Genomic DNA, 16523 nt, shown 5'->3' with positions numbered 1-16523 from the left:
GAGGGGCAGGCGAGAGGGCTCAGCTTATAAAGGCACCTGCTGCCAAGGCCAATGACCTGAGTTCGATCCCCAGGGCTCACATGGTGGAAGGAGAGAACAGAGTCCCACAAGCTGTCTTCTGACCTCCACCCAAAAATAAGTAAATAAAATAAACGCAGTACTGTCCAGAAGAGGCTGAAGCCATTCTGACCGCCCTGTTGAGCCCTGCCTAGAAGCACAGGGCCCATGCTGCGTGTACACGAAAATCAGGGAGGAACATGTCTTGTTACCAAATGGACCATTCTGTGTCACCATTCCCATGTTCAGGTGACCCTTGCTCTTAGACCGCATCACCTGCTGTGAGGCCATACAAAGCAGGATGCATCCGCACAGAAAGCTATTACTCAGCAGAGAAAGCTACCAAGATGCCAGACACTGCTGTGTGAGTACCCCCGAAAACATCGCACTAAGGAACAAAATCAGTTCTGCAGCCCTCAAGCTGTGTGGGGGAGGGGGAAAAGCCTGAAAGGAAGTGTCCAGCCTAGCAGCATGCTGACTGCTAGGACTGAGCAAGCTGGGCATGCAGGGAACACTGCATTAGCAGGGGTCTCTCTCTTCAGAATGATAAAAAATGTTCCGAAATAACCAAGCCTGGTTATCTGCAGACCCCCACACTTGGGAAGTGGAGGCAGGAGGCTCAGGAGTTCAAGGTCATCTTTGGATCATAGCAAGCTTGAGGCCAGCCTGGACTACCTGAAACCCTGTTTTTTTTTAAAAAAAAAAAAAAAAAAAAGTCTTAAACAAGGGGGGTGGGTGCAGCATTCTGATGCATACTACACAACTCTGAATTACAGCAGCTCCTACCCTCTCACGACTCCCAGAGGGTGCTCAGAACCTCAGGCAGACTGACCCAGAGGGTACCATATGATTCCCCACATGCCCTGCAGCCACACGGCGCCCAGCAGTCCTTCCGGGTCTTACACCTGGCACCTTGTATGCATCTCCACTCCCGACACTAGGGCCACCGGTAAGCATAGCAAAGGTCACCTGAACACCAGCCTGGTGACACAGTGACAGTCCATCTGGTAACAGAAATGTTCCTAAGTGACTTGCGTGTGCACACACAGCATGAGCCCCATGCTTCCAGACAGGTCTCAGCATGACAGTTCGGGATTTAACCGCGCCATTCAGAAAGATGCACAATTTGAACTTTATGAACTGTTTCTCCGCTTAGTATTATAGAGCTGTGGTTGACTGAGTATAGAGTAAGGCCATGGGGAAGGGAGACTGTCTATGGCATAGGAGTCTCATCTCAGTACAGCTATGTAAGAAAGGCAGAAGTGAGGGGCCGGGCGGTGGTGGCACGTGCCTTTTAATCCCAGCACTCAGGAGGGATCTCTGGGTTAGAGGCCAGCCTGGTCTACAGAAAAAGTTCCAGGGCTACATAGGGAAACCCTGCCTTGAAAAACCAAAAAAGAAAGAATAGAAGAAAAAAGAAAAGAAAGGCAAAAGTATACAATTGAGGCTCAGAGGGAGGGAGGACTTGGATAAGGTCACTCGGCAGAGTCTGGACTCAAATTCAGAATCTCCAGAGAACTCACCCCACACCCTTGCCTCATCTCCACACTCCATCTTAGTACCCACCATCTAGACCCCAGGGGAAGCCACACTGTGCCCATCTTCAGACAGGTAAATCTCTGCTTGAAGCCCTCAGGTTAGCAGGGCCCAGCCAGGCCTCTCTGTGTTTGTAAGCCACCATCTCTGCACTGGAGGGTGCAGGTGCAGCTCACATCCAGAGAGGGACTCAGAGGAGAAGGCGGCTCCCAGATGTACCCTCAGGAGCTCTGCTGGCTGCCCTAGCAACAAGGTACAGAGCCAGAAGGGGCCCCAGAGGTTGGACAAAAGTCCATCTGTCCCCTACCTTGTGGCTGTCTAGTGTAGCCTCAAGGACAGACAGCCCTGTGGGCTTCAGGACCTGTCTCTCAGCCCTACCCACCTCCATTTGGGCTCCCAGACCAAACCTCTACCAAGAGTGCAGCAGCTGCCAAGCCCCAGGCAGTTTCCGCTCTCAGCTCCCAGACTGCGCCCCGTCTGTCCTGAGGCCTGGCCCAGGCCCCAGCTGCCAGCCTTTGTCTGGCAGGTTCTCAGTGTCCCCTCCATGACGGGATGGAGGGAATGTGGAGAACCCTATCTGCCGTCTCTGCCATCATTAGCATCCGAAGATCCTTGGGCACCTACGTCCTGCCCTCCACCTCAACCCTCAGCACAGGCTCCCCACTGGGCTCAGAGTCCACCCTGCCTTCTAGGACCTTGAATTTTCTGGCCTCCACCCACTTTGCAGCCCAAGACAAAGCCACCACATCCCCTCTACCAAGAGTCCCTCCAAGACCCTCCCCCCAAGGCAAGGCTGGAAGATCCCCCATAATATCCACCTGACCCCTTCCCTCCTGGGAGTCGCATGAGGCAAGGCCAGCACAGAGGGCTGGCTGCCTCCAGCCCAGTCCCCAAGAATGAATGAGGCAGGGGAGCTGATGAGGAAGGGAATGGGTAAGAAAATGAATGAATGAGGGGAAGGAATGAATGAGAGAGGGAATGAGTGAATGAATAAGGGGACGAATGAATGAGTCCCCAGATGGTCTTGCCCAGGATCCAGCTTGGAAGAAGTGTTAGTGACAGAGGGTCTCAGCTGAAAAGATGGCCACCAACCTGGATGTCAGCCAGCAGGCTGTTGCCAGGACAGTCTTGTTCACTGAGCCTGGGGTGGGGGTGGGGATGGGGGTGTCAACTGTCACCTCTGTGGTGGCTGAGACTCCTCCCACTACCAACACACTGGCCACAGCTTAAGATCACCACCATAAGCTTGGCAGCAGGCCACGTGAGCCCTACAGCTTCTCTCAGAGGAGACCTAGAGACACAGGGACAAGGTGACCTGCCCAAGGACACCCAAGCCACCCTCCTTCCCTCACCTCAACACACACAGCTACCCATCCACACCTGGGCAGAGCTGAGGTGGGAAGGAACAGAGGTGAGGCTCAGCCTGCACAGTCTTGGGCCCTGGGTAGTGTCCGGTGTTTTCTCCCACAGCGGGCCAGGGACAGTCACCTCAGAGCCGCGTCCATGTCGGTCCCCTCCAGCAGAATTGCTCTCACAAGCCTCATAGCCCAGCTGCCCACCATGAAACCATGCTCAGCACAGCAGTCATGCAGCCATGGCCTGGCCTACTCAGTGGCAGCTACTACCCCATTCTACTGGTAACCAACAACGTCCTTATTCGCCTCCAGAGCCCCCAGCTCAGACCTTCCTTCCACCTAGACATGTATGCCCCCATCCTAGCTGTACCCACGCTCAGGATGTCTTCCTGCGGGCCTTTCTGCGCCTGCTGCATCAAAGATGTCTCAGCACCAGAACCAGAGGGCCTTGGTGCTGAAGACTCTGAGTCAGGGACCACTGCAGACAGGCAGGTACTTCAGTGATGGGAGGTGTCTCTCCTGGCCTCTCTGCTAGCTGTCCCTTTCCTGGGGACACACAGCTCTTCTCTTCACTCCCACCCGGTCAGCACCCAGAATTTATGAGTAGCATATAGAACAGGCTCTCTGAGGGGCCCAAAGTTAGCTTTTTAGTGGATGAGCGTGAAGTGTCCCTGGGGGTTGGGTAGGAGATAGAGCTCCCAGTGTCCCCTCTGCCCTTGCCTTAATCTCCCTAAGGAGGCCAGATGACCAGCTGCCCCTGACCAGAGCTCTGGACCTTGGGATTAAGGTCTGGATTAGGGACAGGCCTGTTGCCGTGAGCACAGCTCCAGCACTGTGCCTGCACAGCTGCTCGTGTTAGGAAGGAGTCCATGCACACTCATAGGCGTCCTCACATGTGTGCATGCATCAGTACATGTGCATGTGTGAGTGTGTGTGGAGGCCTAAAGTCGGGCATCTTCCTTGATCATGCTCCACCTCTCGTGTTGAAGCAGGGTCTCCTGCTGAGCCCGGAGCTCAGTTTCTAGGAGCATGTCCAGCCTCTTGGGTGCTGGGATGATAGGTGGGCCAGCACACTCAGCTAGCTTTTACCTCGATTAGAGATTCGAACTCGCCTTCACATTCACACAGCAAGAGCTTCAACTACGGAGCCACCTCCCCAGCCTTCGTGTGCACATCTGACCCTCACAATGCAGGCACAAGACTCTCCCAACTTCCTCCACCAAAACCCATCTGCAGCCACCGGGTTGAGGGTGAACTTTAGCATCTAGGAAGGGAAGAGGCAGTCTCTGGGGATTCTTGATCTCCCCAGCATAAACAACAATCCACCTGTTATTCTAGGCTCCTAAGCATCAGCTTAGACACCTGAAAATATCCACATACACCCACATGCGTATGACCTATGTCACTCACCCAAACGTAAGTCCTGACCGAAACACGACGGTAACAGCACATGAGGAGTCACCAGGCCATCACAGCCTCCAGGCCAGGCCTGAAATGGCTTCTCCCGTTCATGTGAGAACAAGATTCCACAAGCTTCCCGGCTCCTAGAGAGTACAGGATCTTGACAGACCGACCAGTGCCAAGTGTCCTCAAGGCAGCTTTGGCCTCAAACTCCACCAGGCGGTGGGGGTTCAAAGGGAGAGATGAGCTCTTGACCAGGAGGTGAGGACTCCGGAAGGGATGCCCATCCCAGCTCTGACCAGACCCTAGCCCCTCCAAGAAACAAGACCTCAAGTCCCCACTGAATCACAGCCAGGGATGTGAGGGTCCCAATCAGCCAGGGAGAGAGGGTCAGCCCCAGGGTAGGAGGGAGAGAAAAGGGGAAGGAAGAGAAAGCACAGAGAGCAGAGGAGGGGGGAGGGTGGCAGAGGGGATAACACCTCCAGATGACCCAGCCCCCAGGGCCTACCACCTTCAGGAAAGGTGGCATCAAAGTGCCCTCCACACGCCTCCACCCCTTGTGGCTCCTAAACTCCCCAGCTGCACTCCACTCCCCTTTCCTCCCCAGCTTGGGGGTCATACAGGGGAGGGCCCGGGAGAAAAGACAAGGTGTTACAGTGAGAAGAACCAGAAATAAATGGAAAGGAGGAAGTGTGAAAAGAGGAAAAAGAAACAATGCAGCAATGTCAGACCCGGAAAGCAAAGAAAGAAGATGTGCGAGTTAGGCAGGGAGATGATGTAATGGGGGGGGGGGAGCAGCTGCAACAGTGTATCTAAGACAGGGCTCCCCGGAGGGGAGGTAACAATGTAACCCTGTGGGGAGCCAGACAAGATGAAGCAATGTAACAGGATGGGGGCTTGGCAAAGAATCTCAATGTTCAGAAACAGACAGAGACAGAGCCTGGGAATACAGAAGAGGTAGGACAGATCAGGGAGCCCCCTCCGTGTTTGGCAGCTAGGAAGAAGGGCCATCTTGGCTGGGCTCTGAAGCGTGAGTAGAAGTTCACTGGAGAAGAGACAGGGGATGTACAGAGGTGTGGAAAAGTCGGACCATGGGCTGCTGGGGGGGGGGGGGGTGTCTTGGGGGGGGCAGCACGCTGGGCAGAGGAACCAGTCTGACGCAGCGCACTGAGGAATGATGGGAATGGATGTGGCATAGATATGGGACGGGAGAGCAGCTGGTGCAGCCTGGGAGCATCTTGAGGGAAACAAGTGGAATTAAGCCTGCACTTTGGGTAAAACGGAGACAGGTAAAGGACAGAACCTGGTGTAGGGGCTGGCGCCCAACCCCGGGACTCCAGAAGGTTCTCAGTCTCAGCTCAGTCATCAACTTGCTGTTACTTTGGGTCCTCTGGGTCCTCTACCACCACCAGTCCCCTCCCCACAAGCCTGGGTTAGCTTCAGCGGGGACAATAATGACAGAGAACTGTCCTCATCGAAGCCAAGGAGCCCCTGGCCTGGCTCAGCGTCCAGCAGCCATACAAGTTCAGGGAGCTGGCAAGACTTTGGCCTTAATCTTCCGGTAGCAACACACCCCAACTGCTCTGCGGCAGGCATTTATGTTATAGCTAGGACTCTCTAGCACTGGTCTAGCACCAGACTGCACATGTTCAAATCCCAACTCAGCTCTAACCAGCTCTGGGACTTTGCACAAATTACTTCATCTGTGTTTACATCACAATTATAAAATCAAGATAACACCAGTGTCTTTCTCACAGGGCTAAGTGAGTTTTGATACGTGAAGTTCAGTATCGGGCTCCATCTTACAGGCCACACCCCCTGCCTGTAGGACAGAACACAAAGGTCTCTTGTTACTGACAGCCCACCTTAAGAGCCAATATGGAGCCGGGCGGTTGTGGCGCACGCTTTTAATCCCAGCACTCGGGAGGCAGAGACAGGTGGATCTCTGTGAGTTCGAGGCCAGCCTGGGCTACCAAGTGAGTTCCAGGAAAGGCACAAAGCTACACAGGGAAACCCTGTCTCGGGGAAAAAAAAAAAAAAAAAAAAAAACAGAGCCAATATGGAGGCTTCTGCTTTGGGGCCTGGGCGGGGGGGGGGGGGGCCAACTATCTAACCCCAGCATGGGCTGAGGCACAGGACCAGGGACTTGGAAGTGGCCAGTTAGTCGAGGACAGGGACAGAGAGAAGTCCCCCCATCCCAAAGAGGCATGCTCCTCGTCCACACACGGTGCTCTTCCTGCTGGCTGCCACACTCTCCACAGCTTGGTCTTCCGATAGACCAGAGCCCTCCCTGCTTCTGAGCCTGTGTCCACTTCGGCCTCTCTGCCAGCCTTCAAGGCCTGGAACCAAGGACACTTCCTTCACAAGCCAGCCCTCAGCCTCCAGAGTCAAACCAACAGCTCACTTCCATGACTCCTTCCTTCTCCGTATCGGGGCTTCCTAAGGTCAGGAGCCAGACACTGAGGGGACATCATAGGTCAGACAGGGACTGTGGACCCTGGCAGGTTCCAGCAGGTGAAGATAAGGACCTAGACTAGACTCTCCACCCAGTGTTCCTCCTATATATTAGAAACCTGACTCAGTACCCAGTCCCTGGGTGGCCTGGATGTGAGTGATCATGCCCCCAGGGTCAGGAAGAGAGGTGGCGCTCAGCGTGACAAGAAAGAAAAGGGACTCTTCCACCCACACCCAAGAGGAACCATGAACAGGGCACGGTGAAGGGCGTGGGACACTCGAGGTCAACTGTGAGGACTGGCAGGCCCAGATCACCCCATCCAATGGCCCCATTTCACAGATGGTTCCTTTTCCCCATGTGAGCTGCTGGAGGACTCACCTCGGAGCCCAGTCAATCTTAGAGGCAGTTGATACTAAAAATAAAACCTGCCATCCTTGTGACTAGTGCCTGCTTCCCCAAGCCTAATGAGCCAGGAGACACCAGTCCTGCTCCACAGATGAGGAGACCCTTCCAGTGGCAGGGCTGGGCTCGCTCTGAGTGAGTGGACAGAAGCAGGTTCTGGCCCCCACCTCCACAAGCTCCGCAGCCTCCCACAGCTATCCACAGCCAGGCAGCTAGGCTGTTCTCTTCAGACGAATACCACAGCCCCCTGCAAGGTCCCTGCATTCAGTAGGTGCCCAGTAAAGACTGCTCACCAACCAAGCAGTCCACTCTCAGCATCCAGGTGCCATGCCCAAACCCTCACCACTGTGTGCTCTGCTTGGTGGCCCAGTGCCCCCAGGCCAGCACCTGGAAGAATGCAGAGGACAGTGTTCACCTTGGCAAGCCATCTGCTGCCCAGGCCTCCAGGTTCCAAGTGCAAGATAGGGTGACATGGCCTGGCTGTGCTGAGGACCCAGAGGTGCCTCGTGGCTAGCAGAACCCTGTATGTTCTGACCATTGTCCCTTGCAACTGCCATTCCCTACTGTCTGCCTCCACCACTCCAGCAGGGGGCACCTTGAAGGCAGGAAGTGGGTGGGATTCAGATGCAAGCATTGTACCCCAGATGAGGCAGTGACTAGACAGGAGAAGAGGACAGATGGACACCCACACCTGCCACACCCTGGAGTAGTGTGCCAGGCATGCGCTCCACCAGGTACCCAGAGCAGAGACCAACAGCTCTCCTTACCCCCAGGATTGCTCAGCTGTCCCTCAGGCCTGAAGCTGGGGGGAAGCCCCCCACCTATTCTGGTGCCAGCCACAGGCGATCGAACTGGTAATCAGTCAGCTGCAATTAGATGTACTGATGCCACCGGTGTCTACATGACTCTTCCGGCCCGGCTAGGAGCTGAAGTGAGGATGGGGGAGTGTCTACCGGGCAAGAAGAGGGTGCAGGATGCTCCAGAGATGCTCAGGCACATCCCCCTTGAAGGTATGATAACAAGACCAGCCCCTCAGAGCAGAGCCCCAGGGTAGGGGTAGGGCAGCTGAGCACAGACTCCACCTCCTTCTGGTAGAGCGAGCTCTGGTGGGGATCTTACCATCCCAAAGTCTTGTAAACAAGGCAATGATGCCAGTTTCCCAGAGAGGCTGGAAGGATGGCAGAATGAAGCCTCATGTTTGGGCAAAGCCCAGGCCATCCACTAGCTAAGGGTGACCATCTCTGCAGGATCCTCCCACTCCAAGGTCCCTTTCTATTAGCCATTAGTGGACATTCATCAAACTTGGGGGACCAACACAATACAACCGAATGCTCTGGGCTAAAGGACCATGGGTCTGTGGGCCATAGCTGCTCAGATTCACAAGCACCACCCTGCCCAGGGCTTTGCACACAGACAACCTGTCTTCCAGGAGTCCCAGGGCCATGGGGCCTGAACAGTAGACAGCTCGACCTGCCTCTATCCTGCACTTCAGGAGACAGAATTCCCAGAAACTCAGTGCCACAGAGGCTAGAAAATACTTTGTCTAATCTGGCCTAAATCCAGCCCACTGCAATTGGGAGTCCCAACCCAAATTCTCCTGCTCAGGGCCCAGGGCTCCGCTTCAGGCCATTCAAACCTGGCTGCCACACTCCTCCGCAAAGTTCTGGCCCTGTTTCCAGACAGCAGTTCCTTCATCAGACCAAGAGGGAAAAAAAAAAAAAAAAAAAAAAAAAAAAGGCCCGGGCAGTTAAAAGCAAGAAGCTAATCTAACATTCTCAGGAGCGGCCACTCCCTGCCCACTCACTCCATCACTCCTGACTCAGAGAAGTCGATTGAAGGTACCCAGGTTACATGGCAAGAAACTGGAAGCAGCAGGATCTCAGCCCTCACCAGTTGGCTTGGAGGTCTCTGCTCTTCTGTCTCAAGTTCACTTTCAGATTCAGTGGCCCCCCAAACAAACACAGGACCAAGGTCTTAGTGGGAAGGCACAAAACTCCTCCACCCGGTCTGAAAGGCCTGCATGGTGGCCCCTGGCCTGCGACCCTCAGAAGCCAGGTGCCAGTTCATTTGTCAAGGTCCCCCTACCCCCTATCCCACAGCTGGGCCCCCCAGCCGTGGCTGCTCAGACTCTCCCCTGTAATCACCGCTTCCTGTTTGGCACTCAGACCAGGCCTGGGAGTGGGGGAGGGGACGGGCCACCCCTCTGGCTAGGGGCCTGCTCTCTGGAGTGAGGGGCCGGAAGTGAAGGCTGCCCAGGGCTCCCGGAATCTTGGAAGGCTGGGAGCCAAGACAAGTGGAGGAGGGTAGTCAATAAAGCTAATGTTCCCAGGACATTCTGTGGGACAGAAAGATCTGAAGGGTCCAGGTGGTCACCAGTCCAGGCCTTATTCTGGTCGGTGTGGGAGACAAGGGGTGGTGGAGACAAGGGGCCAGCCCCCAGGCAGTGCCCAGCTTGGTCACCCTGCCCCCAGACACAAAATCACAGGGCTGCACGAAGCTGGTCTGGAGCCCAGAGCCACAACCTCATGGTCCTGGCCAGACTTGGCGGTGACAGCGTCACCACAGGCCCGCCCTGTGCAGCCCCCTGGCGCCTCCCGGTCCACCACCCATGCCTTAGACAGGGCAGATCCCTGCCCACCTCACCAACTGCTCCCTGCCACACAGGAGCAGAGTCCCTGGCCCAGCTGCACTCTCTCTGTTTCTATGCTTTAGTTCGCTCTGCAGAGTGGCTCTGGGCGCCCCAGAAGCTCCAGGTTTGAGAAAGGACTGTGACGCCTCTCACCTTGTCCTGGACCCTGTGAGTCACTCCTTGTCTGCAGCCAGGACAGGGAGAAAGTGATGGTCAGAGAGCTGGTGCTCTGAAGGGTAGGCTGAGGCACGGGTCTGGGCTCCTAATGGCTTTCTAGGGATGGGAGGTGGGGGAGGGGTGCAAAGGCGGGTCTGGTCACCTGTGCAGAGCCAAGCGCGGCCCAGGCTTCAGATGTACTCAAGGGATGTGGTCTTTAGCCCCTTATCACCCAGGATTCCAAGTGCTTCCTGCCCTGTGTTCACCACACGACCCAGCACAAGCCCCCCGAGCTGTACCCATCTTTTCAACATTCCCCCAGCCTGTCCCCAACAACCCTTAGAATCACCCCTTTGCAGGTGACAGGGACCTGTGAACTGGTAGGGGAAGAGCCCTAGTCAGGCTCCTTTCCCACTAGCTGCTTGTTACAACCCCCAAAACTACAAGAGAATTAAATGGAAGCAGGGATGTAAGTTTGGGCATCTACCAAATGGTAGCCAAGGGGGAATAATGTGGCCCTTACCTATCATCCCAACCATGAGGAAGCTGGGACAGGAAAGTCACAAGTTCAAGTCTAGCCTGGGCTATAGCATGAGAAATACAATTATTTTAATAAATACATAACTGGAGGATAAGGAGACCCCAGAGAGGTAAGGTAAAGTACCTAAGTTCACATAGCATGAGGGCATAGATCAAGACTGATGCCCAGGGCTGAGAGCCAGCCTGGCCTCAGCTCAAAACAGCTAGTCCCTGGCTATGTGGCCACCAAGCCACCAAGTGTCTCTGTGGTTCATGTCCTCATCTGTAAAGAAGGACTCTGGGTATTCCTAAGACTGTCCTGAGCACACCCTACACTCAATCACACAGAACGCTGGGGGCAGGGCATCGAGCTGTGTCCAGCACTCAGCCTGCAACCGTGGCACTTACATCAGCCAGGCCCCCAGCTGGCCCAGAGGGCTCCAAGTAGCAGTCCCCTCCCCAGGCAGCTTAGCAGGGAGCCTTCCTTTCCCTGTAGGAAGCAGGTGGCCCGCCCACTCACTCCATCCACAGCTGTCCAGCTTTAGGAGGCTGATTCTGCTCCCAGGGAGCAGCAGGCTCCAGGTCCAAGTCAACAGCCCTGAAAATCTGACCGTTTCTATAGGTGACGATGGGTGACAGAGTTGAGGGTTAGAGAGGCAGCTGTTGTGAACCCTGTCAGCTTAGCTCAGAAGGCCTCTTCCTCCAGGAAGCCTCCAAGGCTCCCTCCATTTAAGTCTCATATCCACTGAAGGACAGTGTACTCCAGCTCCTTGAGGGGCCCGAGCCTGACACTGTCTAGTGAATGGAGAGAGTCTTGAGATGGATGAGAACCGTGCCCAGATCATGCAGCAGGTCATCTGCCCCCGGCGCCCAGCAGCCCGGGAAGTCATCAGGACTCTGGATTATGGTGCCTCTGAATTCCTTTGCTCACTATGGTTCCTGACCTGGAACAGCCCAAGAATCCCCAGCTTTTCATTTCTATTGTGAGGGCAACAGCTCACCAGAGCAGACTGGAAGGGCAAGAGGAAAGGGTTCTTGGGTGCTGGGGACACCTCACTTTCCCAAACACACAACAGCAACTCTGAAAAAGAACAGGGCACAGGGACTCTCCTCTGTAATCCCAGCACTTGGGAGGTAGAAGGAGGAGGGTCGGGAGTTCAAGACTATCCTTACCTACGTAGAAAGTGAGGCCAGCCTGAGCTACATGAGACCCTGGCTAAAATAAAAAAAATAAAAATAAAAAAATCCGCATATACCAAGCAGTATACTGGAAGCTTTTGCCATATATATATGTAATTTTTTTCCAAGACAGAGTTTTTCTGCATAGTTTTGGTGCCTGTCCTGGATCTCACTCACTCTGTAGACCAGGCTGGCCTCGAACTCACAGAGATCCACGTGGCTCTGCCTCCTGAGTGCTGGGATTAAAGGCGTGAGCTACCACTGCCCAGCTGGCTTTTGCCTTTTGTTCTGTCTTACAGAGTGGAAACTGAGGCACAGGAGAGTTAAGTCACTTCTACAAAGTCACACAGCCACAAATCCGTGAAACTCCACCCCTGAGAACAGAGTGAATGACATCAATGGTCCCTCCCAGACCTGGACTTCAAAACAACATTCTCCAAAGGCAATAATTTCTGGGGTCCCTACACTCCATGACATTCTGAGAGTCACTTAAGCAGAGCAGCTGAGGTGGCCTGAAGTCCTCAGAGCCCTAGACATCCAGTCTGAAGCCCCAGGCCAAGACACACCCCCAGTTTGCCAGCCACAACCTGGGGAAACCAGCTTTCTCCTCCCTAGAGTCCCATCCGCCACGCCCCATGCCCTCCCAGACTGGCAAGAAGACCCAGGGTCATCCTGTTCCTTCCCCACTGAGCCAGCCACTGTCCTGCCGGTCCCTTGTTATCCTCAGAGGCTCCCACCAGAGGCCATTTCTGGAAGCACCAGCTGGGCTGCTTCTGGTCTAACCCCAGTCCATTTGGCTGAGAGCACACTGTCTCAGCTGGTGTGGCATCCCAACAACCCAGCACCACCCTTTAACCCTTAGCGTCCCAGGTAACAGAGTAAAGAGCCCTTTCTCAACAGCGTCTGGAAGGACAACAGGCCCACGGAGAGGGTATCTCTGAGTCCCAACCCTACCACAGTCCCTGCTCTCACTCAGCAGGCCCACCACCTAGGAATGTCAGTCAGCACTGGTCTGAACCACACTAGCCCCACTCATACCTGCCTGGTGGAGGCCCTACTATGTGCTGGGTCCTCACAATCTCCCTAGATCCTTTCCCTACTGGCCGAGTCTATATTGCCTTTTCCCTTCTAGGGACAACTGCCTCCCTGGAGCCATCTGTCCCCAGTCCTTTGCAACTTACACTAAAATGCCCTCAAAGGTGCCTCTACGTCCACTCTTCCTCTGGGAAGGGCGCCCTTAGTCCCTCTTTGCAGAGGGGAACCTGAGGCTCAGAGGAGTGGCCAGCTGGCTCGAGACCTCACCATGAATGGGTGGTGGTCACTGGACTTTGAAACCAGGTCTTTGATATCAAGGGTAATTTTCTGTAATGCCGCTGAGAAGCAGTTCCAACTGCCAGAGTGGGCAGTGCCTCCTTTCTCTCAGATACCTCTCCCCTCACCCCTACCAGGGGGGAAAAAAAAGACAAGGCATGGACCACCGGGCACTATCCTGGGGTCCCCTCCCCAGAGCTGACAGCTTGAGGAACCTGTGGTCTTCAGAGCAGCCCTGGGCCATTCCTGCCTCCCTACAGCCTGGCCACTGTGCTTAGGAGAGAAGGGGCGTGCCGGCCAGTCTGGGCTCCAGTGGTCATCCGAGAGGGTGGGGACAGCCATTGCTCCTGGAGTCAGCCATGGGGGTAGGTCCTAGAAGTCCCCTGCTCACTCAGCCCACATCTAGACACCTGTCAGCTCAGAACTCACTTGGGACCTGGGTTCCTCAGAGCAGGGACCTGACTCATCCACCTGCAGGACCCTCCAGCCCCCCTAGAAAAGCCAGGACCAAGTTCAACCCCATAGCTACTTCAGTCTCAAGGGAACAGTCAGGGGTCACCCGGTACACACTTCTGCCAGCCCGCACACCCATGTGTGTCTCTCTTGGGGTGGGGGCTTCGGGAGGCCCACCATCACCACACACCTGCGCACAACATGCGTGTGCTTTCACACACTCCCATGGGTCAAAGCACACACCCCCTCACCCGACAGGCACACAGCCACGGCCATGGTGGCACACAGCGTGCACAATGGGTCACCCTCGTGTGAAGCGGGGTGCCGATGCCATCCACCCATATGGACAGAGCCTTCCCGTGCCCACACCCACAGGTGCCCACGCACCCTTTTCAGAGGCGGACACACACACACACACACACACACACACACACACACACACACACACACACGGTCACCCTCATTCACCCCCGCGGGTCACCTTCATCGACTGACCTCCCTTCTCCTCCCCCTCGGAAGCCCCCAAGGCCCTGCGGGGCGGCTTGGAGTGGGGTGGGGGTGGGGAGGAAGCAACCTGGCGGATACCGGACGGCTCACGCTTCCCGGCGGGGAGGGGACCCCGCGAGACCCGGACACACCCAGCGTGGCGCGCGTGGCGAGGAGACAAGCAGAGAGACGCGGGGGACACGCGGGGGACCCTCCTGGGGCTCATCACTTACCCCTGCGGCGCGGCCGGCCAGCAGCAGCAGCAGCAGCGGTGGCAGCAGCAGCCCGCGGGCCCCGGGCGCGTGGGTGGCGGTGTCCACGCGCGGCCCGTGTGCGGCCCCGCGGCGCGGCGGCCCCGGCTTCATGGCGGCCTTTGTTCGCGGCGCGGGCTGCGCGGGACCTGCGCTCGGCTCCTCGGCCGCCGGCTCCGCCTCGCTCGCTCGCTCGCGGCTCCGCGCCCACAGCGGCCGCGCCCGCAGGAAGCGTCGCCGCCGCCGCCGCCGCCGCCGCCACCGCCGCCCCCCGCGCGGGCGGGGCGAGCAGGAGGGCGGGGCCGCGGCGACAGCGGCACGCGACACCGCCCCCCACCACCCCGACCCCCGGCCTCAGTTTCCCCGGGCGCGCTGGGGCCGAGAGGCGTTGACGTCTGCTTCCCCCCAACTGTGGATCCGCGGAGCACCCGCTGGGCAGAGTCGTGGAGAACCTGCTCCTCCAGACAACACCCGGGGTTCCTCTACCTCCCGCAGGGTGGTGTCAGAGCCCGACTCCAGCCTGGGGTCCCCCTGGTCCTCCTGAGCTTCTCCTTCGCGTGTCTCTGTCTGAGAGACACTGACTACAGCCGTTGGCACCCCGAGTCCAGGGAGCAGGGGCTTGGGGCAACTACACTCAGGCGTGGGGAGCACAGGCACGCGTCTGACTCCACTGAAGTCACCAGTGTTTCCCGTTCACAGGGACCCAGTTGCACCAAGGGGCCTCCGGGGGACTAGTAAGGATAGGCATTGGTTAGGTGGCACATGAACCAGCCAGGACCCCCCTTGAGGTCCATGCAGTCAGCATTATCCCTTTGATGGGCACCAGTGCTTGTCTTGCACGGGGACCTAGGAAAGAAATCCAGAGTGTGAAGCTCAGCACCATATAAGGCCGAGTGTGCCAAGGGTTTCCCCAGGGGAGTGAGAAGCTGGGGTGTCACAGGTATGTAAGGCCTGTCTAACTGCCCTCAGCAGAAATCCTGAGCGGAGGGAGGGGGATGTCCACTCTGTGGTTTATAGATCTAGGAGAGAGCAAAGCCTGGGTAGTGAATGCCAGTAACCCCAGCACTTAGGAGGCTGAGGCAGAGGGATCTCAAGTTCGAGGCCAGCCTGGGCTATATACAAAAATAAAGGGAGGGGGGCTGGAGAGATGGGTCAGCAGTTAAGAGTGTCTATTACTCAGAGATGTAAGTTCAGTTCCCAGTACCCAAATAGGGCAGGTCACAACTGCCTACAATTTCAGCCTCCAAGGACCCTGCGCTCCTAGACACAGGTGCATGCGTGCACACAAATAATCAAAATAAATCTTTAAAAAATAATAAAAATAAGCCGGGCAGTGGTGGTTCACACCTTTATCCCACCCTTGGGAGGCAGAGGCAGGCAGATCTTTACGAGTTCGACGCCAGCCTGGTCTACAGAAAGAGTTCCAGGACAGCCATGGCTGTTACACGGAGAACCTTGTCTCAAAAAAAAAGAAAAGAAAAGAAAAAAGAAAGAAAAGAAAAGCAATAAAATGATGATGATGTTGATAATAAATGTTGACATATTTTAAGAGATGGGGGTTTTATGTAGCCCAGGTTGACCTTGAACTTGCTATGTAGCTGAGGATGACCTTGAACATCTGATCCCGCTGCCTTCATCACATCCTATTTATGTGTGCTAAGGATCAAAGCTGCTTTGTGCAGATGGGGCATGCACTTCATCAACTGAGTTTCATCCCCAGTGCCTAAAAAACATTCTTTTAAATCAATTCCAATCCTAAATATTTGGGCATTTGGAAGCATGACGCCTTGGAGAGGAGGACAGCAAAAGAGTGCCATGCCAAGGAATCAGGAGCTGAGAGCTGAGGGACTCTGGCTCTGGGCTAAGCAGGTGCTTGGGTTCAAATCCTGGTTCTGATGATCATGAGCTGTGATACTTATATGTGCAATTTCACCTCTCTGAGCCTGTTTCCCAATGTACCATGGAAATGATGATCATATGGGGCTCACTTATTCATTCAGCAAACAGAATTGAACACCTAGTGTGTGCTGGGTCAGGGAACAGGCTGGGAAGGTTTTATGGGCTCTTCCCTTTCCTGTACTGGGAATTCAACCAATGTGGTTGGGACACAGATATGGGCATGACACCACTGTCCAGAATAGCTGAACAGAACAAGGGGACAGACTAGTTCTGAGGTGCTCCCAAAGGGCCAGCAGGGATCAAGAAGGAGCCAAAGGAGTGGTATGTCAATTTGATGCAAAGAAGATCTTGGGACAGCTGGCTCTGACCCACGGACAAAGTACTGAGCTGCCCATGCTGGGAGGCAAGCAAAGTTCAGAGAGTTACTCATAGGA

General features: G+C 55.6%; 1 protein-coding gene across 2 annotated transcripts in view; it reads right to left on the bottom strand.

Annotated features, from left to right (window-relative positions):
• The window catches only part of Sdc3 (syndecan 3), a 32232-nt gene extending 17837 nt beyond the window's left edge, over nt 1–14395 (bottom strand). For both annotated transcript variants that reach the window (XM_036178231.1, XM_036178232.1), the window contains exon 1: nt 14173–14395. In XM_036178231.1, coding sequence (XP_036034124.1) covers nt 14173–14304 — 132 coding nt within the window. In that variant the 5' untranslated portion in view covers nt 14305–14395. The remainder of the gene's footprint in view (nt 1–14172) is intronic.
• Nucleotides 14396–16523: the final 2128 nt, after the last annotated feature.

Source organism: Onychomys torridus, chromosome 2 (genome assembly GCF_903995425.1).
Source record: "Onychomys torridus chromosome 2, mOncTor1.1, whole genome shotgun sequence".
In the NCBI taxonomy this organism is placed as follows: domain Eukaryota; kingdom Metazoa; phylum Chordata; class Mammalia; order Rodentia; family Cricetidae; genus Onychomys; species Onychomys torridus.
The sequence above is the reverse complement of the archived record's forward strand: the minus strand, read 5'-3'. Positions and strand labels throughout refer to the sequence as shown.